Raw genomic sequence first — 24,754 nt, 5'->3', positions numbered from 1 at the left:
TTTTGATTAAAAAAAACCCATGTTGACATGGCTAGAATTGACTGGCGCATCATGTAAGCTGTATAAATGACAGATCACGAGTGGCATCGCCATTCTATTCTGATCCTGGTATTCTTGCAGAGACAAATGCAGAATGCCATAATAGACCTTGGTGCAGAGTACCCTAACAGAGCCTGATGCAGAGTGCTGTAACATAGCCTGGTGCAGATTACCCTAACAGAGCCTGGTGTAGAGTGCCCTAATACGGCCTGGTGCAGAGTTCCATAATGCAGCTTGGTGCCAAGTTCCATAATACAGCCTGGTGCAGAGTACAATAACAGCCTGGTGCAGAGTTCCCTAACAGCCTGGTGTGGAGTACCCTAACACAGCCTGGTGCAGAGCATCCTAAGAGTTTAAAAATCTGCTGTGAACTTTCTCTTCTCTACTGTTCACTTTTTGGGTGTGGAAAAAATGAAGAGGACATCAAATAGTGGATGGACATGGTCATGTTGCTGCTGGTGGTGGTGTAGATGATGTTTCTGAGCCTGCTTCAAACCCAAATGAAGGACCTTACATTCTTGTAATTTCGTAGGCCCGAGTACCGCTGGACGAATTGCAAGGCCAGAAAATATTGAAGTGCTTTTAGATTGGATGGCTGATAGTGCTTCCAGTTCCTTTGCCTTGTCCACTGCTAAAAGCATATGTCTTCCACTTCACACCCTTGCAAATCAGTCATGCAGTCTGAGCCCGAAGTCATGAAGCAGTCACTTTTGCTTTTTGATGACTCTGCTGGTCGTGGTTCTGTTGGCCATCTACCTGGCCCTGCCCAACAAGTGGAAGTGATTGAGTGCACTGATGCATAGCCACCTGTTCAGTTTGAGGATGAGTATGAGGGAGAGTAAGTGCACGTGGTCAGCAGACCAAGCAGCACATTTCTGATGAAGATGATGAAACACAGATGCCAACTGCTGCTTTCTGTCTTTCTGTAGTGTGCAAGCCGGCAAAAAGGGCAAGAGTGAGGAGTGGGCGGAAGATGATGCGGGGGATGATAAGGTCCTAGACCTCACATGAAGTGAAGTCCATCCATACGACATGCGTAGTGTGAGGAAGAGGAAGTGCTGACGCTGTCCCAGCTGCACAGCAAAATAGGCAGCGGAGTGCAAAACTACAGCAGCCGCCTCCTATCCAGTACGTCGGTTGCTACTGCCCACCGCGCCAACGAACTGAGCACACCAAAACCAGCTCAAAGGAGTCCCGTGGCATGGTATTTCTTGAGGCAAAGAGCTGCCGACATGAGACAAGTGGTTTGCATGCTGTGCCATCAGAGCCTAAAGTGAGGCATAAATATTCTGAACCTGAGCACCACCGGCATGACGAGACATCTGAATTCAAAGCACGAGCTGTAGTGGTGGAGTGCATACCTTGAAAAGAATGACAGATCTGAGCCTCCTCCTGTTCCCTCTTCTGCTGCGGTCTCAGATTCTTCTGACTGCTCCTGAGCAACAGAGCAACTTGGCTACCCGCAATGAGAGGATGTGACAACACCACCACAAAAGTGTCACTGAGCATCTCCACACCGTCATGTGGAAACGTTCATATGACACACGCCAAAAGCAGAACCAGAAAAATTATTGGTAAATAGTGATGTTTTCGCATCTCTGCAGGCTTTCCACCAGTCTTCCCCAGCAGCAGAGAAGCCTGCTCAGCAGAGACGTCGGTCCCAGCGTCTGGCTCAAGCTGACACTGTGCATCTGGTTACTACTGGTTACATTGCCATCTCCATGTGTGGTTCCACCATTACTCCGCAGCAACATGCCCGCTGCCTTAGGGTCATACTTGATTCCAAGCTTTCTTTCACCCCCCCACATCCGATCACTGGCTCATTCTTGTTATCTGCACCTCAAAAACATTTCTAGAATTTGAACTTTTCTTACTTTTGAATCTGCAAAAACTCTTACTGTTTCTCTTATTCATTCTTGTCTGGACTATTGTAACTCTCTTCTAATCGGCCTCCCTCTTACCAAACTCTTCCCTCTCCAATCTGTCCTGAATGCTGCAGCTAGGATCATATTCCTCACCAACTGTTATTCTGATGTCTCTACCTTGTGCCAGTCATTACACTGGCTACCCATCCACTCACTCACACCCACTTACCATGTGAAGGACGCTTTGGCCACAATGGAGATTCCTGCCACACTGGAGGAGCTAATAGCGGTATCAACTCGCATCGACCTTTAATGTTAACGAGCGAAGGTTGGAGGGAGCCCAGTTAAAACAGAAGTTTCGGCTGACTCCCACCTTCGCCAAACCTCTGGAATCTCTAGTCCAGTCATCCAAGCCACATGAGGCTATGGAGCTGTCACGAGTGGGATCCAAGTCCCAGACCGCTCGTGCACTCAAAGTCTGTCATGTCTACTAGCAGTCAGGACATCTTGCCTCCAGATGTCCTCAGCGGTCGGGAAAACATCCCCGTTTAGTGACCTTAGGAGGTGGTTCACTAGACACAGTGGCATTTTCCTCCAATCTGTCCTTCAAGGGGACAATAACCATAGGCTCATCCACTCATACGGTAGAGCTTTGCGTGGATTCTGGGGCAGAGGGAAACTTCATGTCGTCTGCCTTCGCCCAACGGCACGCAATACCCCTGGTGATGCTCTCCAAACCAGTGACTGTACGAGTGGTAAACGGGTCGACACTGCCATCACAGATAACACATCAAACCATCCCATTTACCCTTTCTATGTCAGTCTCCCATCAGGAAATAATCTCCCTGCTTGTCATTCCCAAGGGAATTGATGTGATCCTGTTAGGGATACCCTGGTTGCGGTACCACTCCTCACATATAGAGTGGTCCACAGGGAAAATTTTGGGATGGAGTGACTCCTGTGAGGGCAGATGTCTGAGGGAGTGCATTCAGGTTGCTACTAGAGAGGTACCCGCAGATCTTTCCTCTCTCCCCAAGCACTATTGGCCCTATGTGGATGTGTTCTCCAAGAAGGCTGCGAAGACCCTTCCGCCTCACCACCCCTATGACTGTCCTATTGACCTCTTGCCTGGTGCTCAGCCTCCCCGGGGTCAAGTGTATCCACTATCTCTCCCAGAGATGGAGGCAATGACTCAGTACATCCAGGGGAATCTGGCAAGAGGATTCATTGGGAAGTCAGTGTCACCTGCAGGAGTAGGGTTCTTCTTCGTGTCGAAGAAGAAAGGAGAACTACATCCATGCATAGATTACAGGGGTCTTAACGCCATCACCATTAAGAACAAGTATCTGGAACACCCACCAGGGCCGTGGGGTACTCGGTACCAGTTCTGGTACTTAAAGGGAGGTGTGTCACGGCGGCGGTGACCCGGTTCGTGGCCTTGGGCGCCCAAGTAAAAGGGAGGGTCTTTAAAGGGGTTTTTGAAATAAAGCAAGTTCGTGACGTCACCTGTGGTATTCGGTCAGTGGGGACTGACGCTGCTTAAAGGGGTCCACTGGAGTGATGTTATGGCAGCAGGGATGGTATGGCTTCCCACAGGTGAAGCTGGGTCCCCAGGGCTCCCGCTGTTGTAGGGACTGGTGGTAGGTGATGCAGAAAATAAATGGAGGACACAAAGTTGCAGTATCTTTACTTCTTTACTTGGTTCAAAGCAGCCACAGTCCAGGGCACCAGATCACAGGTACAGGCAGGATCCGGCCAGCTTGGAAGCAAGTTGGTAGTCGCCAGGTGGGCTTAGAAGCCTTCCCTCTAGTGCTGTGGTGTAGTTCCTTGCTGCCTTATCTAACAAGGTCCTCACGTGTTTTCTGTCCTTCGTGTAAGTGGGACACTAACCCGTATGACAGGTGGCTCGAGCCTTTTTAAAGAATCTCTATCATGACCCAGACTCTATGCGCCACTGTGTCTTCAGGTGTTAGGGCGGGCAAGTGACGTGTAGTCCAGCTGTCCTGCCAGTTTTCGCTGTGAGTCTTAGAGCCCCTCACAACCTTGGTCGTCCGGCCACCGGTGTTTGCGCTTTGTAGGGAGGTAGCTTAATCGCAGCTATCCTCCCCTGGCCTTAACTTCGCTTTTGCCTCTTTTGCCTTTCAGCCTCTTTATAAGTTGCTCTGTTCTGTTTATCCTTCTCAGGGGCTGCAGAATCACTCGTCTGCATGGCCCCAACTTTCCTTCCTTAGGCCGGGTTCACATTGCGTTAACAGCAGCCCGTTCAACACATACGTTAATGGGCTGCTGTTAACGCAAGTGCCGACATGACATCGCGCTAGCGCAGCTAGAGCTAGCAGATGCTCTATCTGCGCTAGCAGTGACGGACCCGTAAACGCTGCAGCCCGCGTCCCAGGGTCCGTCACTCAATGACAGCACATCACTAGCACACGTCCATTATGGGCATGCGCTAGCGATGCGTCCGGCATTGGACTCAATGGCGGCGTTAACGGACTGCATTACACCGCGTTATGCCGCAGTGTAACGTAGTCCGTCTAACGGACGCCTAAAACACAGTATGAACCCAGCCTTACTCGTCGCTCTTTTCTCACGAACTGACTAACTCTCCCCAACTGTCTAGCAACTGCCTAGCAGTTCCCCCTTCTGGCCTGGGGTCAGAATAGTGTTGTATGTGCTGATTACCTGTTAAAGGGATCCTTCCCTGCTTCCAAGCATGACATCACTCTCCTTGTGAGGAAAGCAATGCCACTGTAACAACCGGCTACCTGGGGTGTTACATATCCTACCCCAGATGGTATCAGTAAAACGTCAACTCAGGGTGCAATAAAAAAATGCCTTAACAAAATCACATATCGTGAAAAATAATAACGCTATGGGTCTCAGAAAATGGAGAAAAAGCAAAAAATAATTTTCATACAAATTTCAGATTTTTTTTCACTACTTAAATATAAAAAACTATACATGTTTGGTATCTGTGTACTCGTACTGGCCTGGAGAATCGTGGCCTGGACAGATTTATCATATAGTAAACATGGTGAATTAAAAAACAAATAACAATTGTAAAATTGCACTTTTTTTTGCAATTCCAACACACTTGATATTTTTTCCCCATGTTCCAGTGCATGATATTAGAAAATGAATTGGGTCATTCAAAAGTAGAAACAATGCAGCAAAAACAAGCCCTAATATGGCTATGGGGATGAAAAAATAAAAAAGATATGGCTTTTGGAAGGAGAGAAGGAAAAAAAACAAAAACAAAAAAATGGAAAATGGCCATGGTGGGAGGGGGTTAATTTTGAGCAGGATGAATTTCAGCCTTCTGATTCCTCCCTCCACAACAGTCTTGGTATTTCATGTGGCCCCTCAGAAATATAAATTGCCCACCTATATCATTATTGATAATTATATAAATATATTTTTTAGTTGGGTTTAGAAACATCAAGCCATAGCAAAGTGTATAGAGACACTAGTCTAAAACCAATTCAGTCATCTTCATTTTAGTGTCACATAAGAATGCTTCTAATGCATAAAGGATAAATATTGACTGTTACCTGTTATTATGATATTCACTTCATTACTACCAAGCGATAGTTTATTTTTTCCATCAGTATTTACCCAGTAATCACAATTATAAACACCATCATCTTTTTTCTTCTGTATAATCATTGTGTAATGGGTCATTGCTTCTTTTTTTCTATCAGTATGTATGATAGTAGTCACATTCCTGAAATAGCGGATTCCTTCTGCATTAATGTTATTTGGAGGGGAGCAAATCAGAGTGATTTTCTGTCCTTTGTCATATATAGTTTGTGTTGGTCTCACAACGAGAGAAGGTGATGGAAGAAAATCTAAACAAAAGGAATGTAGCAAATTCATGGTTAATGGGACATTTAAGTCATAGATCCAATATACAGTATGCAATAAATGTTTGATAGGTACATTATCCTTGAGAATGGGGACAAGCTTGAAAGTTCTATATAAGTCAATGGAGGGAGGCTAGCATCCCAGGGGCCGTGAGAGACTTAGAGGTGGATTTCAAATTTCAGATTTTCAGAGGGGAAATTTGCATTTCTCTGGCCTTTAATGGCATACCCTATTCATGTATCCCTTTTAATAGGAATTAGAGATAAGTTAATCTTTTGAAACTTAAATTTGCCTTCGCCTAATATTTCCTATCTTTTTCCAAAATATTGTTTTCACAGAAATTCAATTCACTGTGAATGACATATTTTCCAAAGTCTTCAATTGCCCTAAAAAATTTGCGTAATACCCATAAGGTCTTCTAATTCTATATCACACTAAATTTTATGCTTTTTTTTTTCATTCAAGCGCAACCTTAGTAAAGTTAAAGTGACAGGCTTCTTTAAAGGGATCCTGTCACCCCGTTTTTTCAGATTGAGCTATAAATACTGCTAAATAGGGCCTGCGCTGTGCGTTACTATAGTGTATGTAGTGTACCCTGATTCCCCATGTATGCTGAGAAATACATTACCAAAGTCGCCGTTTTCGCCTGTCAATCAGGCTGGTCTGGTCAGGTGGGCGTGTTCACAGCGCTCTTTTCTTCCCCAGCTTTCCGTTGGTGGCGTAGTGGTGTGCGCATGTCCAAGGTCCGAATTCCCTGCGCCCACGTGAAGACACAGCGCGCGATCTGCGCTGTAATCCCTTGCATCGGTGGGGGCGGCCATCTTCCTGGGGCCGCGCGTGCGCAGATGGAGTGCTCTGCTGCACGGGGCTTCAGGAAAATGGCCGCGGGATGCCGCGCGTGCGCATTAGAGATCGCGGCGGCCATTTTCCCAAAGCCGAGATGCAATGGCTATTTTTTTCTCCTGCAAAACCTGATACAGCCCGCCATATCCTACGTTCTAATTTTGTGGCAATGACATGAAGCTATCTGCAGACCTCACGCACAATAAAAAGTAAAATAACATTTCTGTTGCAAAATGTAATACAGCCCGCGATATCCCACGTTTCTAATTTTGTGGCGGTGATATGAAGCTGTCTGCAGACCTTACACACATTAAAAATAATTTCTCTTGCAATATGTGAAACAGCCCGCTGAATCCCACGTTGTCATTTTGTGGTGGTGATATGAAGCTGTCAGCAGACCTCATGCACATTAAAAAAATTATAATTTTTTTCTGCTGCAAAAGGGGATACAGCCTGCTGTATGCATGTAGTCGCGGTGATATTAATCTGTCTGCAGACCTCATGCACATTTAAAAAATTATATTTTTTCTGTTGCTCAACGTGATACAGCCAGCCGTATTCTACATTGTAATTTTGTGGCGGTCATATGAAGCTGTCTGCAGACCTCACGCTGTTAGGGCTAGCGGAACGCACCAAATAATAGGACAGATAGAGTATGGTGCGTTCGCAGCCCGGGGTCCACTGTGCAGAGACGGAACCTGCTGCCAAGTAATGACGGACTATATGGCGGTACTCATAAGTATACACACGTGGGTTAAACTTCACCCAGCGTGAAGGAAGCGATCCTGTTGCGTCACAGGACCGCGGTACCGCACATAGAGCGCGAGCAAGTAGTCAGCGAACTCAACCCCAACTAGGATTGAAGTCCGATTAGACCCTTGCTGGCACAACACCGCAACTGGGTGTGTAAGGAAACTGAATAGCAATTTTAAGGCACAAGAGTGCATGCGGTGCCGCACTGACGAACGCCACTAACCACCCAGGCATGGGTAAGGAAAGCACAGAGGAAGTGCACGGCGCCGTACTGGCGGTCACAGCAACTGGACGCTGTAATGTGTGATTCGTGCTGTAGGATAAGTCGGGCGCTAGATAGCAACCATACACCTTCCGCGAACAGGCATTCAATAGGGAAGGGGTATCCAAGGACGACTTGCACTCACAACATACACACATTAACAATTGTACACTAGCGCATGGCCGTGCGGTCATGCGCAATTTATATAGTTGCAGCACAGGAAGTGGCCACAGAAACTTTGCCCTTCCAAGACCTGCCAAGAGGACCAATGGAATGTGCTGCAGAGCCTGAGCACATGACCCTCGATCTCCAACGGGAGATCTTGCCCTGGGCATGCTCAGTGTGTGCAGACAAGGACTTAGTCCCAGAGAAGTCCGCTCGCTGCTGACCAGCACTGGCTTTAATGGCAGAAGTTGAAGAAGCAGCAGTAACTCTCTGTACAGAGAGAGACCGAGCAAGACGCTGGGACCGACGTCCCTGCTGAGCAGACTCCACTGCGGCTGGATAAGAATGGGAGACCGCAGCGGAGATGGCTCGAGATTCCCCCTGTGCAGAAGCGGGAACTCGAGAACTAACATTACCCCCCCCTCCTAGGGCCCCCCCTCCTTGGGCCTCGCTACGCTCGAAGGCAGCAATGAGCTGTGGGGCCCGAATGTTTTCAGCAGGCTCCCATGACCTGTCCTCTGGGCCATAACCCTTCCAATCCACCAGATAGAACTTTTTGCCGCGTACCACCTTGCACCCCAAAATAGCGTTCACCTCGTAATCGTCCGTAGACGAACCCGATGTCCCGGCAGATGACTCGGAAAACCGGGACATGTATACGGGTTTCAAGAGGGACACATGAAAGGTGTCGGTGATACCCAAGCGTGGAGGAAGAGCCAAACGGTAGACCACAGGATTAACCCGTTCGAGAACCTTGAAGGGACCCAAGTAGCGAGGAGCAAACTTAGTGGACTCAACTCGCAGCCTGATGTTACGGGCGGAGAGCCACACCAAGTCGCCAGGAGCAAAGGTCGGAGCGGGGCACCGATGAACATCGGCGGAGGACCTCATTCTCTCCTTGGAGGCCCGAATGGCATCCTGCGTGCGGTCCCAAATGTCCCGTGCCTCCACAGCCCAGTCTGCCACCCTGGAGTCAGCAGAAGACACAGGCATGGGCACAGGAACACGCGGATGCTGGCCGTAATTTAGGAGGAATGGAGTCTGACCGGTGGAGTCGGCTACGGCATTGTTAAGTGCAAACTCTGCCCACGGTAGCAAGGATGCCCAGTCATCCTGCCTGGCTGAGACAAAATGTCGCAGATATGTGACCAAGGTCTGGTTGGCCCTCTCTACCAACCCGTTCGTCTCGGGATGATATGCGGAAGAGAGATTTAACTCAATGCAGAGAATACGACAAAGCTCTCTCCAGAACCGAGACGCAAACTGTGGACCCCGGTCACTGACAATTTTGTCCGGCATACCGTGTAGGCGGAAGATGTGTTTTATGAACAACGCTGCCAAGGCCCGTGCAGAAGGTAACCGTGGAAGCGGGACCAAATGCACCATTTTAGAAAAATGATCGGTGACAACCCAAATGATGGTACAGCCACGAGACTTGGGCAAACCCACCACAAAGTCCATCCCGACCATCTCCCAGGGCCTGTCTGCCACCGGCAAGGGATAGAGTAACCCTGCTGGTCGTTGTCGAGGAGATTTATTTTTGGCACAGGAGACACATGCCTGAATGTAATCTCTGATATCACGAACCATATGTGGCCACCAGTACGAAATCGCCAGCAGCTCAGATGTCCTTTTTGTCCCAAAGTGTCCACCCACCCTGGACGAATGAGCCCAAGAGAGAACCTCCGGTCGCAAATTAATGGGTACAAAAGTCTTGCCCGGAGGCACAGACTCTAGCGAAACCGGAGCTACGGTTCTCAGGCTCTCAGAAGGGACAATAAGCCGAGGCTCCCCTTCCTCCTCCTCAGATGACACAACAGAGCGAGAGAGGGCGTCAGCACGAATGTTCTTCTCCCCAGCGAGATAATGGAGGGTGAAGTGGAACCGGGAGAAGAACAAGGACCATCTGGCCTGGCGAGAATTTAGCCGCTGGGCTGTTTGCAAATATAACAAATTTTTGTGGTCCGTGAAGACTTGAAAGGGAAAGCGAGCCCCCTCCACGAGATGTCTCCACTCCGAGAAAGCCAACTTCATCGCTAGTAACTCCCTGTCCCCAATGGAATAATTCCTCTCCGCTGGTGTGAAGGTCTTGGAGTAGAAGAAGCAAGGATGCTTCCGACCTTGAGCATCCTTTTGGAAGAGGACTGCTCCTGCACCAACGGATGAGGCATCCACCTCCATTATAAACGGCTTATCCACATCGGGACGATGTAGGATGGGAGCGCTAGCAAAATGAGACTTAATAGAAGAGAAGGCCTTGGAGACCTCTTCAGACCACAATTTGGGATTTGCTCCCTTCTTGGTGAGGGCTACCAAGGGAGCTACCAAAGTTGAGAAGTGTGGAATGAACTGGCAGTAATAATTAATGAACCCCATAAAGCGCTGCACCGCTTTAAGAGAATGGGGTTCTTGCCAGTCCATCACAGCCTGTAGTTTGGCAGGATCCATAGCCAATCCCTGGGCGGAAATGATATAGCCCAGGAAAGGTAAAGACTCCTGCTCAAACATACACTTCTCGAACTTTGCATAGAGGGAGTTTGCCCATAGGAGGTCGAAGACTTTGCAAACATCTCTCTGGTGGGAGTCAATATCTGGAGAGTAGATGAGAATATCATCCAGATAGACTACGACCGAGGTGGAAAGCATATCCCGGAAGATATCGTTCACAAAGTCTTGGAAAACGGCTGGGGCATTACAGAGCCCGAAGGGCATCACCAGATATTCATAGTGCCCATCCCTGGTGTTAAAAGCCGTCTTCCATTCGTCCCCCTCACGGATGCGAATCAGGTTGTAAGCACCCCGCAGATCTAGTTTAGTAAATACCCTTGCTCCCCGAAGCCTATCGAAGAGCTCAGATATCAAGGGCAAAGGATACTTATTTTTAACGGTGATGGCATTAAGACCCCTGTAGTCTATGCATGGACGCAATTCCCCATTCTTCTTCTGCACGAAGAAGAACCCTGCCCCAGCAGGTGACACTGACTTCCTAATGAATCATCTTGCCAGATTCTCCTGGATGTACTGTGACATTGCCTCCGTCTCCGGGAGAGATAGCGGATAGACTCGACCCCGGGGAGGCTCAGCACCAGGCAAGAGATCAGTAGGACAGTCATAGGGGCGATGGGGCGGAAGGATCTCTGCCGCCTTTTTGGAGAACACGTCTGCATAAGACCAATACTGCTTGGGGAGAGAGGAAAGATCTGCGGGTACCTCTGTAGTAGCAACCTGAACGCACTCCCTCTGACACCTACCCCCACAAGATTTGCCCCATCCCAGGATTCTGCCAGAGGACCACTCGATATGAGGAGAGTGGTACCGTAGCCAAGGTATTCCCAACAGGACCTCATCAATTCCCTCAGGAATGACGAGCAGAGATATAATCTCCTGATGAGATGGCGACATGGACAGAGTAAAAGGGAAGGTCTGGTGTGTTATCTGTGAGGGCAGTGTCGACCCATTCACCACTCGTACCGTTACTGGTTGAGCTAGCATAACCAAGGGTATTGCATGACGTTGGGCGAAGGCAGAAGACATAAAATTGCCCTCATAAGTATACACACGTGGGTTAAACTTCACCCAGCGTGAAGGAAGCGATCCTGTTGCGTCACAGGACCGCGGTACCGCACATAGAGCGCGAGCAAGTAGTCAGCGAACTCAACCCCAACTAGGATTGAAGTCCGATTAGACCCTTGCTGGCACAACACCGCAACTGGGTGTGTAAGGAAACTGAATAGCAATTTTAAGGCACAAGAGTGCATGCGGTGCCGCACTGACGAACGCCACTAACCACCCAGGCTTGGGTAAGGAAAGCACAGAGGAAGTGCACGGCGCCGTACTGGCGGTCACAGCAACTGGACGCTGTAATGTGTGATTCGTGCTGTAGGATAAGTCGGGCGCTAGATAGCAACCATACACCTTCCGCGAACAGGCATTCAATAGGGAAGGGATATCCAAGGACGACTTGCACTCACAACATACACACATTAACAATTGTACACTAGCGCATGGCCGTGTGGTCATGCGCAGTTTATATAGTTGCAGCACAGGAAGTGGCCACAGAAACTTTGCCATTCCAAGACCTGCCAAGAGGACCAATGGAATGTGCTGCAGAGCCTGAGCACATGACCCTCGATCTCCAACGGGAGATCTTGCCCTGGGCATGCTCAGTGTGTGCAGACAAGGACTTAGTCCCAGAGAAGTCCGCTCGCTGCTGACCAGCACTGGCTTTAATGGCAGAAGCTGAAGAAGCAGCAGTAACTCTCTGTACAGAGTGAGACCGAGCAAGACGCTGGGACCGACGTCCCTGCTGAGCAGACTCCACTGCGGCTGGATAAGAATGGGAGATCGCAGTGGAGATGGCTCGAGATTCCCCCTGTGCAGAAGCGGGAACTCGAGACCTAACACACGCACATTAAAAAAGATCTTGTTCAGTTGCTAAACATGATACAGCATGCCATTTTTCACATTGCAGTTTTGTACTGGTGATATGAAGCAGACCTCACGCACATTAAAAAAATTATAATTTTTTCTGTTGGTAAATGTGATACAGCCTGCCATATCCCACATTGTAATTTTGTTTCAGTGATATGAAGCTGTCTGCAGATCTCACGCACGTTAAAATATATTTTTCTTCTGTTGCTAATCATGATACAGCCCGCCATATCGAACCTTGTCATTTAGTGCCGCTGAAATTGTTCTGTGTGCAGAGCTGTTGCACATTAAATAATTTTGTTTTTTTACAAACGTGATACAGCAGCCAAGATCTGAGTTTAAAATTGTTTTGAGCCTATCTTCTAGATCATGTGCATCTTTGGCAACCAATTTCTCACGGTCTTCTTTTATACTTAGTTTGAGATGCTCTTCTCTATCTTCTGATGAGCATCAAACTCTCTCTGGTAAATGATGTTGGGTCACTGCCTAATTGTTGTAGGCTGGATCCTGGCTCTAATACCTCCCATAGCCTCCATGTTGTTAATCCTATTGTACGTTCCCATTCGTGCCGTCATCATGCCCCTTTTCCTGATCAGTTCACCTAATGACACATCGGCCAAATTTCTCCCGGAAACGTGCACCTTCCCAGCAGCAACTATGTAGGAAAAAGAGCGGTCCAATGCCATGGACAATCAGGCCTCATCCAAACTAAAAATATATTTTTTTATGTTACTAACGTGATACAGAAGGGAAGATCTCACTTTGAAATTGCTTGGAGCATCTAGTCAATGTTATTCAGGCCTCATCCAAAGGCCCAAAAATATTTTGTCAGTTACTTACATCTTTCAGTAGGGGAGATCTAATTTTAAAATAGTTTGGAGCATATCTTTTTTTGTCATACAGCCCTCATCTACACTTAAACAATTCTTTCTGATTTTACTAACATCATATAATAGGGGATATCTCACTTTGAAACAACTTGGTGCATCTATTCTATTTTATACAGGCCTCATCCACAGGCCAAAGATATTTCTTCTGTTACTAACATCATACAGTAGGGGACATCTCACTTTGAAATGGTATGTAGCATCTAGTCAATGTTATACAGGCCTCATCCACAGGCCCAAACAATTTTTGTCAGTTACTAACATCATACACTAGGGGAGAGCTCAGTTAGAAATTATTTGGAGCATATCTTCTTTGTCATACAGACCTCATCCACACTGAAACAATTCTTTATCCTGTGACTAACGTGATTCATCAGCTGTGTGCATTGGTGGTGCAGAGTAAGAAATCTAATTTTTAGTTGCTAATACTGTGCTCCTAGCACACCATGTGACTAACATGACTGGGAAAAAGCAAGATCGTAGTGGAAGGGGGATTAAACTTGGTGTTTGAGGTGTATATGGGGTAGGTGAGCAGTATGGTGACTCAGTGGTTAGCACTGCAGCCTGGCAGTGCTGGGGTCCTGCGTTCAAACCTCACCAAGCACAACATCTACTAGAAGTTTGTATTTTCTCCCCATCTTTGCGTGGGTTTCCTCCCACCCTCCAAAGACATATTGATAGGGAATTTAGATTATGAGCCACATTGGTGACAGTGATGATAATGTATGTAAAGCGCTGCCGAATAAACTAGCACTATATAAGCAAAGCTTAATAAATAATAATAGGTGTTAATGTTTGTAAAAACACTAGTGAACCAACAATGTGACGTCCTATCCAAAGACAACTGACAATTTTTGGAAATATGAACACTCCTGGTTGGGTGTACACTTGAATTTACCACCACTGTAAATAAGCACCTGTACTTTGTGTCACCCTCATCTCATTGCAGATTGTAAGCTCTGAAGAGTAGGGTCATCATTATTTTTGCTTTGTTTGATTGTCTTAAACTTTGTAACTTTTGACTGTTTTACATGAAATGCTGACTTATAAAGCTTATGCAGAATATGTTTGAGATATATAAATAAAGGTTCTTATTATTAGTTGGTTGAAGATGGTGAAGTTCAAGCTGTTAGCTTTGCCATATTTAGGCGGAAATAATTTTTTACGTGAGCACAACTACCCCAATGAGGGCTCACTGCTGTGCTGACACAGGGTGGAGTAGGGTGAACATGACAAGCTGCTGGACTGCGAGAGAGATACAAGCGGAGATGTTATGGTGGACTAAGAAAGATGGGGTGTACTTGTTATGTAAGATCAGTCAAAAACAGCAGCCATCTCCACTTCCATATCAGCTGATAGGCTCTCAGTCACCCCATCTGTAAGGGGTAAACAAGTGGAGGTTCTGCGGCCGGACACCTGTGGGACAACACTTGCTACAGTGAGGTAGGAGGAAGAATCAGATGATGTGTTTAATGAGGTGGATGGTGGTTGGCAAGGCACACTAGTCTGCATTTTAGCACATTGAGATTCCCAGATTAAAGCATGTTGATCGCGCATGTGCCAGTTCATGCATGTAGTACTCACATTATTTCATCTTTTTTTAATTCTACTATGTTGTTTTTAAAAAGGTTGACAGATAAGAGAATGTGATTTTTTAGATTTTTGCCAGTCTGAAAAAATGACCCAAGCTACGCAATTGTGCAGACCAGCGAACGCTGCTGTCCACTGCCAGAGTTGGGGCTCAGGATGCATTGCTTGTCGTGGTTGCATAACTCTGTGTCTATGTAACCTCCTCATCTTCCTCCTCCTCCTCCTCCCCTGCTGATCTACTCAGCTACAGGTCTCTGGGTTACACCAAGTGTTATCTACTACCTCATTGTCATCCTCTCTGTTCTCCCACTTCTCGCCCTGAGAGTCACCCTCCTCCTCTTCCTGCCTTGACAGCACAGTACAGTCCAAGGGCGCTTCAAGTATCTGAGTCTCATCATGAATGGATCTCGCCCCCTATGTGTTGGTGTCCCCCAAAGTTCAGTTGTAGGCACGGGCACTATGCATAGGGCATGCACACTACCCATGTCAACCTAAGTTATTCCCAGCCTATAGCTGGGGAACACTTTCTAATTAAGATTTCACCTACAATATGGAAGTGCCTGAGCTATGTTGTTAGTTTGCCTTGCATGCTTGCTAGTTATCAGGTTCCCCAGTTCAGCCCTTCTGGTTGTTTAACCTTTACCCGTCTGCTTGTACCTGTTTGAGCTCAGCCGGTCCAGATCACACCTGCCAGTGCCCATTTGTCTAACACCCAGTCCAGCTGGCACCTGACACTGCTTTTCTGTTCCTCAGCCGGCCCCATCTGTACTAGTACCTGCCTGCATTCTTCATCTCTTTTTTGGACCAAAGCATCCTACCCGCTGTTGGGGGTCAGCTGCCACCCTTTGTAGGTCATCCCTGGAGTAGCACCTGATACCACCTCCTTGTCCCCCTCCTTGGGTTGCAGTTTTCACCTGCTGCTGCTTATCCGAGTTGGGATTTGGTAGGCCACCTAGTTGTGCCCCTCCAGGTTTTTCGAGGGATACGGCACAGTGGTTCCACCACCTTGCCCGTTACAGTCTACATCTGCTGGGTTAGCTGTAGTGGAAGAGGAGTCGGTCCCTATTATACTATTTCCAATGTGGTGAAATTGATGGCAATTTCTTGGTGTCTGCCACTAATTTTTCTAAATGTGTAGAGTCCTGGATGGTTATCCTTCATGCGTGTTGCTTGTAGCAGTAGGTCTCCGAGACCATCAGGTCTTATATGTTTCTGACAATAGTAGTCTATGAAACTGATATTTATGCCACCAGAGTGTGGCTGAACATGAAAGCAGGTTGAGCTGCTGTATGTGGTATCAGGGCTCCCTGACAAAGCGGAAGCAAAACGCGCATTGGAGTGGTGTGTGTGGGGGCAGAGGTGTGTCACACTGGATGGTATCTGTGGTCGGTCATTATGCATTTATAATTATGTTTATTATTTCACTTTAATCATGAGATGTTATCATTCTGAGCACTTTGCTCTTTACAAATGAACTATGTTTAATTAATTATTCATGATTCTTATATAAACAGCTTTTTATATATATAAACCTTTTATTTATGTTTATTTTGTTACTTCAATCATGAGATTTTCTTAATATAAGCACTTTGCTTTTTATAATTGAATTTTATATAACACCATATTAACTATTCTTCTCATGAATAATTGACCTGACACCCATAATGTGGTGGTGCACCATCTTGGGTGTCAGGTTCGAGCATTCTACATGAACAGTTTCCTGGAAAGTGGATTGGTCGTCGTGGGCCAGTTGAATGGCCAGCAAGGTCTCCTGATCTGAGCCCTTAGACTTTTATCTTTGGGGTCATCTGAAGGCAATTGTCTATGCTGTGAAGATACGAGATGTGTAGCATCTGAAACAACAGATACTGGAAGCCTGTGCTAGCATTTCTTCTGCGGTGCTGCTAACAGTGCGTCAAGAGTGGGAGAAGAGGGTTGCCTTGACAATCTAACACAATGGGCAGCACTTTGAACACATTTTATAAGTGGTCATAAACTTGTAAATAACTCATGAAAGAATAAAGTTATGTTAAAACCAAGCACAATATTGTTTTTTTTGTGAAATTCTCAATATTTTTGATGTGTCACATCACCCCCTTCCCATTGAAAAATATGAAGTTGGATCCAAAATGGTCAACTTCAAAACGACCGCCATGGTCACCACCCATCTTGAAAAGTTTTCCCCCTCCTATATACTAATATGCCACAAACAGGAAGTTGATATCACCAAAAATTCCCATTTTATTTAGGTGTATCCATAAAAATGGCCCACCCTGTATATATAAATGTCAGTGACACACACATGTATATATGTATTTATGTTACATAGATAAATAGAAGAAAAGCCGGCAATTCATGTGTCATGATTAGTAAAATCACAGCATGACAGGTTACATTAGATAGAATAGATACCCTGTTGATTTTAAGTATTTGACCCCTTGCAGATGTTTTAAGTTTGACTGCTGACAAAGACAATAATAGTCTATAAATTTAAGGGTAGGATAATTTTAACACTGAGAGATAGAATATCAAAAATAAAATCCAGAAAATCACATTGTATAAATGATATAAATTTATTTGCATTTTGAAGTGAGAAATAAGTCTTTGATCCCCTACCAACCATTAAGAGTTCTGGATCCGACAGACTAGTTAGATGCTCCTAATCAACTCATTACCTGCATTAAAGACAGCTGTCTTACATAGTCACCTTTATAAAAGACTCCTGTCCACAGACTCAATTAATCAGTCAAGCTCTAACCTTTACAACATGGGCAAGACCAAAGAGCTTTATAAGGATGTCAGGGACAAGATCATAGACCTGCACAAAGCTTTAATGGGCTACAAAAACATAAGTAAGACCTGTTGGTGAAATAGTAAGAAAATGGAAGAAATACAAAATGACTGTCAATTGACATCGATCTTGGGCACCATGCAAAATCTCACCGCTTAGGGAATTTTTGATCATGAGGAAGGTGAGAGATCAGACTAAACCTATACGGGGGGAACCTGTTAATGATCTCAAGGCAGCTGGGACCACAGTCACCAAGAAAACCATTGGTAACACATTACACTGTAAAGGCTTAAAATCCTGCAGTGCCTGAAAGGTCCCCTTGCTCAAGAAGGCACATATGCAGGCACATCTGAAGTTTGCCAATGAACACCTAGATGATTCTGTGAGTGATTGGGAGAAGGTGCTGTGGTCAGTGAGACAAAAATTGAAGTCTTTGGCATTAACTCAACTCGCCATGTTTGGAGGAAGGGAAATGCTGCCTATGACCCAAAGAACACCGTCCCCACTGTTAAGCATGGAGGTGGAAATATTATATTTTGGGGGTGTTTCTCTGCTAAGGGCACAGGACTACTTCACCGCATCAATGGGAGAATGGATGGAGCCATGTGTTAGGTGTCGAGTTCAAGGCGCTGCACAGGGGGAATCTCGAACCATGTCTGCTGCGGTCTCCCATTCTCCTCCAGCTGCAGTGGAGCCTGTTCAGCGGAGACGTCGGTCCCGGCATCTGGCTCAGGCTGATACTGGATGACTGGTTAATACTGCCCTTCCAGGCTCTGTCATTGTACCCAGCAAAGTTCAGCAGCGAGCAGGTCTTTCTGGGACTAAGTCCCGCTTTTCCCATACTGAGCATGCCCAAGAAACGACCTCCCATTGGAGGTCTGGGGTCACATGCTCAGGTCCTGTAGCAGCTCCTATTGGACCACTAGGAAGGTCCGTGTCTGCTACAGCTATAAAAGGTTTGCATAGCCGCGCGACCATGCGCTAGCATCAACCTATGTTTTGAGCCTTGCTACTGTGAGGTCATGTTTGCTCGAGGTCAGGGTTGGCTGAAATAAGCCCCTATAATACCGGCACCTCAGGTGAGGAGTTGTTTGTGTGCTATGCTGACTGCATGACCACAGTTTTGCTCTGTTTGGTAGCTGTGTTCTTCTGTGAGGTTAACAGGGCACAGCGTTTCCCTATCCTAGCAATTCTGTGAAGTAACAGAGTTCGCTAATACCGCCGCCAATTGCTAGCAGCAGGTTCCTCTCCAGCATGGTGGACCCCGGGTTGCGAACACACCTATTATTACATATATTTATACTCGGTGCGTTCCGCCAACCCTAACACCATGTACCGTAAAATCCTGAGTGATAACCTCCCTCCCTCCGCCAGGACATTAAAAATGGGTCATTGCTGGGTCTTCCAGCAAGACAATGACCCAAAACATACAGCCAAGGCAACAAAGGAGTGGCTCAAAAAGAAGCACATTAAGGTCATGGAGTGGCCGAGCCAGTCTCCAGACCTTATTCCATAGAAACCTTAAGGAGGGAGTTGAAGCTCCAAGTTGCAAAGCGACAGCCTCAAAATCTTAATGATTTAGAGATGATCTGAAAAGAGGAATGGACCAAAATTCCTCCTGACATGTGCGCAAACCTCACCATCAGCTACAAAAATCATCTGACTGCTGTGCTTGCCAACAAGGGTTTTGCCACCAAGTATTAAGTATCTTGTTTTTTTGCCAGAGGAATCAAATTTCTCACTGCAAAATGCAAATAAATTTATTTAATTTATACAATATGATTGTTGGGATTTTATTTTTGATATTCTATCTCTCAGTGTTAAAATTCACCTACAGTTAAAATTATAGACTGTTCATTAATCAAAATTATAGACTGTATACATTATTCTGGGAATATGTTCCACGTTTGCCAGTACTTCTTCATCATATAATAGTTTATGACTATGGCTATTATTAAGTAAAACATCATTGTATTTTATTATAGAGCTTTTGACATCAGTTATGTGTTTTCTTGACATGTTTCTAACTAGTGGGCTAGACAAAAAATAACTGAGAACAATACTTACCGGAAGAAATATTGCAATTGCAGAGCTGAACTGAACAAAAAGAAAAATTTTTTGTTATAAGACATAATAAAAAGAATAGCAATAAATGTAATAACAAATACAAAGCTACTTCTCAAACCCATTTACTTTATTCTATAGCCACATAGTGTTGCTTTAGGGAAAGTCAAATTAATTCAAAGGAGGCAGTAAACACTGTTTGGGTTGGCGGATTGTGCTAAATAAAATAAATAATAAAACACAATTGCAAACTGGGGTCCACCATGCAGAGATGAAAAACTGCTGCCAGCGATTAATGAAGGAAGACATGGTAAGCGATTACCCATACACACAGAAACTAAACAGATGCTCTGCAACTGAGCTGTGTCACTCGCACACAGAAACTAAAGAGATGCTCTGCAACTGAGCTGTGTCACTCGCACACAGAAACGAAAGAGATGCTCTGCAACTGAGCTGTGTCACTCTCACACAGAAGCAAAAGAGATGCTCTGCAACTGAGCTGTGTCACTCTCACACAGAAACTAAGCAGATGGTCTGAGCTCAATACCTTAACTAGGTTGTGCTTCGTCTGGAACTCTACTGTGCTAACCGCACACATGTAGGAACCAGATGCTAAGCCAAGTGGCTGATTGCCCCCACTGATGCCAGCTGCCTGCCCACATGTACAGTCCCAAAGCTTAGACAGGCATACGACAATTGCAGACAGAGTTGAATGGTCTACTCTCATAGCCACACACAAATGATACTAGCGCACCCACAGGAGCCATTGGGGATCTTTTATACAAAAGGCTCTACCCCAACACTCATGCCCATGTGGCTGAGACATTGCCCGCAGGCCAATCCGGAGCTGCCACATCACCAGAGCAGGAGATGTCTGACCACGAATAGGAAGATGCCACATCACAGACATGCTCAGTTAGGTGATTTCTGGACTTAGCCTTCAGAGCGTCAGGATTCAGCTGCCTATCACTAATTGTCATAGACTTGACAGAAGAGCCATCAGTAACCAAATGAACACTGTGAGCCTCAGCAAGATGCTGAGCAGAACCCGCAGCGGCCGAGTCCGATTGGGAGACCACAGAGGCAGATAAGGCTTGGGATCTATCCCCTGCACCCAGAGGATCCCGATGCCTAACATTACCCCCTGCTGGCGTCCCTTCCGGCGACTCATGCCACGCTCACAAACCGCAATAAGCTGGGGGTTCACGAATGTGCTCAATAGGCTCCCAGGTCTTATCCTTGAGTCCATGACCCTTCCAGTTAGCCCAATAAATTTTTTGCCATGCACCACCTTGGACCTGACAATTGCATTGATTTCAAAATTGTCTGAAAATGTATCTGAACCACCAACTGAAGTACCAGAAAACCAAGTCAAATGCACATGGAAAGTATCAGTGATGCTTAAGTGAGGTGGCAGACTGAGGTGTAATACCACAGGATTCACCTGCTCAAGTACCTTGAAGAGACCTAAATAGCGAGAAGAAAATTTAGTAGACTCCACACGCAGCTTTATATTATGAGCAGACAGCCACACTAAATCTCCCAGGGCAAGACTGGAGCTGGACAATGATGCACATCAGCAGTAGCCCTAATTCTCTCCTTAGACAACCTAATTGCATCCTTCATGCGATCCCAGATATCACGGGCCTCCACTGCCCAGTCCACCACCCTCGAGTCAGAAGATGAGACGGGAATAGGCACAGGCACAAGCAGATGCTGACTATAATTTAAGAGAAAAGGAGTCTGCCCTGTGGAATCAGCACCGGCATTATTTAAGGCAAACTCCACCCAAGGCAACAAGGAAGACCAGTTGTCATGCCTGACAGACATAAAATGCCTCAAACAGGTGACCAATGACTGATTGGTCCTCTCCACCAGCCGATTCGTCTCAAGATGATATGCAGATGACAAATTGAGCTCTACACTGAATAGGCGACAAAGCTCCCTCCAAAAACGAGACGCGAACTGGGGACCAGAAGGTATACGGGGCAGGGGAACCAAGTGCACCATCTTGGAAAAATGGTCAGTAACAACCCAAATGACCTGATTGTTACGAGACGTAGGCAAACCCACAATAAAGTCCATCCCGACCACCGGCAAAGGATAGAGCAGACTTGCGAGTCTCTGCTTGGAAGACCGATTCCTGGTACATGATATACAGGCTTGGACATAATTTCTGATATCTTGCACCATCTGAAGCCACCAATAAGACCTCCCTAGGAGCTCAGTGGTTCTTTTAATGCCAAAATGACCACCCAATTTGGAGGTGTGGCCTGCAAATTAGGTGGCACAAAAGACTTGCCTGGAGGCACCTGCTCTAAGGCCTTCAGGGCCACCGTTTGAAGACTTTCCAAAGGGACAATCAGTCATGGCTCGTCCCCATAGTAACATAGTAACATAGTAACATAGTTAGTAAGGCCGAAAAAAGACATTTGTCCATCCAGTTCAGCCAATATTCCATCATAATAAATCCCCAGATCTACGTCCTTCTACAGAACCTAATAATTGTATGTTACAATATTGTTCTGCTCCAGGAAGACATCCAGGCCTCTCTTGAACCCCTCGACTGAGTTCGCCATCACCACCTCCTCAGGCAAGCAATTCCAGATTCTCACCGCCCTAACAGTAAAGAATCCTCTTCTATGTTGGTGGAAAAACCTTCTCTCCTCCAGACGCAAAGAATGCCCCCTTGTGCCCGTCACCTTCCTTGGTATAAACAGATCCTCAGCGAGATATTTGTATCGCCCCTTATATACTTATACATGGTTATTAGATTGCCCCTCAGTGGTCTTTTTTCTAGACTAAATAATCCTAATTTCACTAATCTATCTGGGTATTGTAGTGCTCCCATCCCCTTTATTAATTTTGTTGCCCTCATTTGTACTCTCTCTAGTTCCATTATATCCTTCCTGAGCACCGGTGCCCAAAACTGGACACAGTACTCCATGTGCGGTCTAACTAGGGATTTGTACAGAGGCAGTATAATGCTCTCATCATGTGTATCCAGACCTCTCTTAATGCACCCCATGATCCTGTTTGCCTTGGCAGCTGCTGCCTGCCACTGGCTGCTCCAGGTAAGTTTATCATTAACTAGGATCCCCAAGTCCTTCTCCCTGTCAGATTTACCCAGTGGTTTCCCGTTCAGTGTGTAATGGTGATATTGATTCCTTCTTCCCATGTGTATAACCTTACATTTATCATTGTTAAACCTCATCTGCCACCTTTCAGCCCAAGTTTCCAACTTATCCAGATCCATCTGTAGCAGAATACTATCTTCTCTTGTATGAACTGCTTTACATAGTTTTGTATCATCTGCAAATATCGATATTTTACTGTGTAAACATAGTAACATAGTAACATACTAACATAGTAACATAGTTAGTAAGGCCGAAAAAAGACATTTGTCCATCCAGTTCAGCCTATATTCCATCATAATAAATCCCCAGATATACGTCCTTCTACAGAACCTTCTACCAGATCATTAATGAATATGTTGAAGAGAACAGGTCCCAATACCGACCCCTGCGGTACCCCACTGGTCACAGCGACCCAGTTAGAGACTATACCATTTATAACCACCCTCTGCTTTCTATCACTAAGCCAGTTACTAACCCATTTACACACATTTTCCCCCAGACCAAGCATTCTCATTTTGTGTACCAACCTCTTGTGCGGCATGGTATCAAACGCTTTGGAAAAATCGAGATATACCACGTCCAATGACTCACCATCCTCAGATGAGACTACCGAATGCGACAGGGCAAGAATAGGGACTGCTGGAGAAAAGGTCTTGGGGAAAAAGAAACATAAATGTTTCCATCTTTGAGCATCCTTTTGAAATATGATTGCTCCAGCCCGAACAGAGGAGGCATACACATCCAAGATAAAAGGTTTATCAACATCATGACAATTCAGAACTGGTGCCTGAACGATATGGGTCTTCAGGGAGGTAAAGGCCTTGGAAACATCCTCAGACCACTGCTTAGGATTAGCTCCCTTCTTGGTGTGGGCTTCCAAGGGAGCCGCCAGAATCTAGAAGTGGGGAATGAACTGGCGGTATTAGTTAATGAATCCCATAAAGTGCTGCCATGCTTTAAGAGAATGGGGCTCCTGCCAGTGCAATACCAACTCCAGCTTGGCAGGATCCATAGTTAGGCCCTTGGCAGAAATGATATACCCCAGGAATGGTAGGGACTCCTGCTCAAATATACACGTCTCAAGTTTGGCATAAAGGGAATTTGCGGGTAGCAGCCAAAGACCCTACATACATTTCTCTGATGAGAGTTGATATCTGGAAAATAGATTAAAATGTCATATAGCTATACCACCACAGATGTGGATAACATCTCCTGAAAAATTTCATTCATGAAATCCTGAAAGACTGCGGGAGCATTACAGAGACCGAATGGCATTACTAAGTACTCACAATGACCACCCAGATTATTAAAAGCAGTCTTCCATTCATCTCCTTCATGTATACGAATTAGTTTATAAGCCCCTCGCAAGTCTAACATGGAAAATATCCTAGCTCCCCGCATTCTGTCAAAGAGCTCAGAGATTAACGGCAAAGGATACTTATTCTTGATTGTGATGGCATTCAAACCCCTATAGTCTATACAAGGGCGTAATTCTCCATTCTCTTCTCGATGAATAAGAACCCTGTCCCAGCTGGAGACACAGATTTCCTAATAAAGCCCCTTGCCAAATTCTCCCTGATGTACTTAGACATAGCCTCAGTTTCCGGGAGAGACAAAGGGTAAACACGCCCATGTAGAGACGCTGCCCATGGTATTAGGTCTTAGACTTGGCGGGAGAGCCAGCAGCACTCAAACGAACACTGTGAGCCTGAGCAAGACGCTGGGTCCGATGTCTATGCCGAGCAGAACCTGCAGAGGCTGAGTCCAAATGGGAGACTGCAGAGGCAGATAAGGCTTGGAATCTATCCTGTGCAGCTGGAGGATCCCGACACTTAACAAACACTTTAACCATACTTCCATTTTCACAAAAAATGTGTACAAGACCTTCAAATATACCGGTAATTGTTTTACTAAATCATTGTATTAGGACTTTTTTTGCTGTTAATCTGCAGTTCAGACAGGCAGTGTCTAGTTTAGTGGTCAGTGCAGCCTTAAAAAGAAACAATAAAACACCATGAAAAGTAAGGCTCAAAATTGCTGATTGGTGGGGCTGTTGGGTGTTA

General features: G+C 45.9%; 1 protein-coding gene across 1 annotated transcript in view; it reads right to left on the bottom strand.

The window, feature by feature from the left end:
• The window catches only part of LOC138672790 (uncharacterized), a 67,277-nt gene that overhangs the window by 17,968 nt on the left and 24,555 nt on the right, over positions 1 to 24,754 (bottom strand). Inside the window, exons 3-4 of the mRNA XM_069761161.1 lie at positions 19,558 to 19,587; positions 5,456 to 5,752 (exon numbers count right to left, since the gene is read on the bottom strand). Of these exons, the coding sequence (XP_069617262.1) occupies positions 5,456 to 5,752; positions 19,558 to 19,587 (327 nt within the window). The remainder of the gene's footprint in view (positions 1 to 5,455; positions 5,753 to 19,557; positions 19,588 to 24,754) is intronic.

The sequence above is a fragment of the Ranitomeya imitator genome, chromosome 1, assembly GCF_032444005.1.
Source record: "Ranitomeya imitator isolate aRanImi1 chromosome 1, aRanImi1.pri, whole genome shotgun sequence".
Lineage (NCBI taxonomy): Eukaryota > Metazoa > Chordata > Amphibia > Anura > Dendrobatidae > Ranitomeya > Ranitomeya imitator.
Note: the sequence above shows the minus strand (reverse complement) of the source record. Positions and strands in the feature narration are given on the sequence as shown.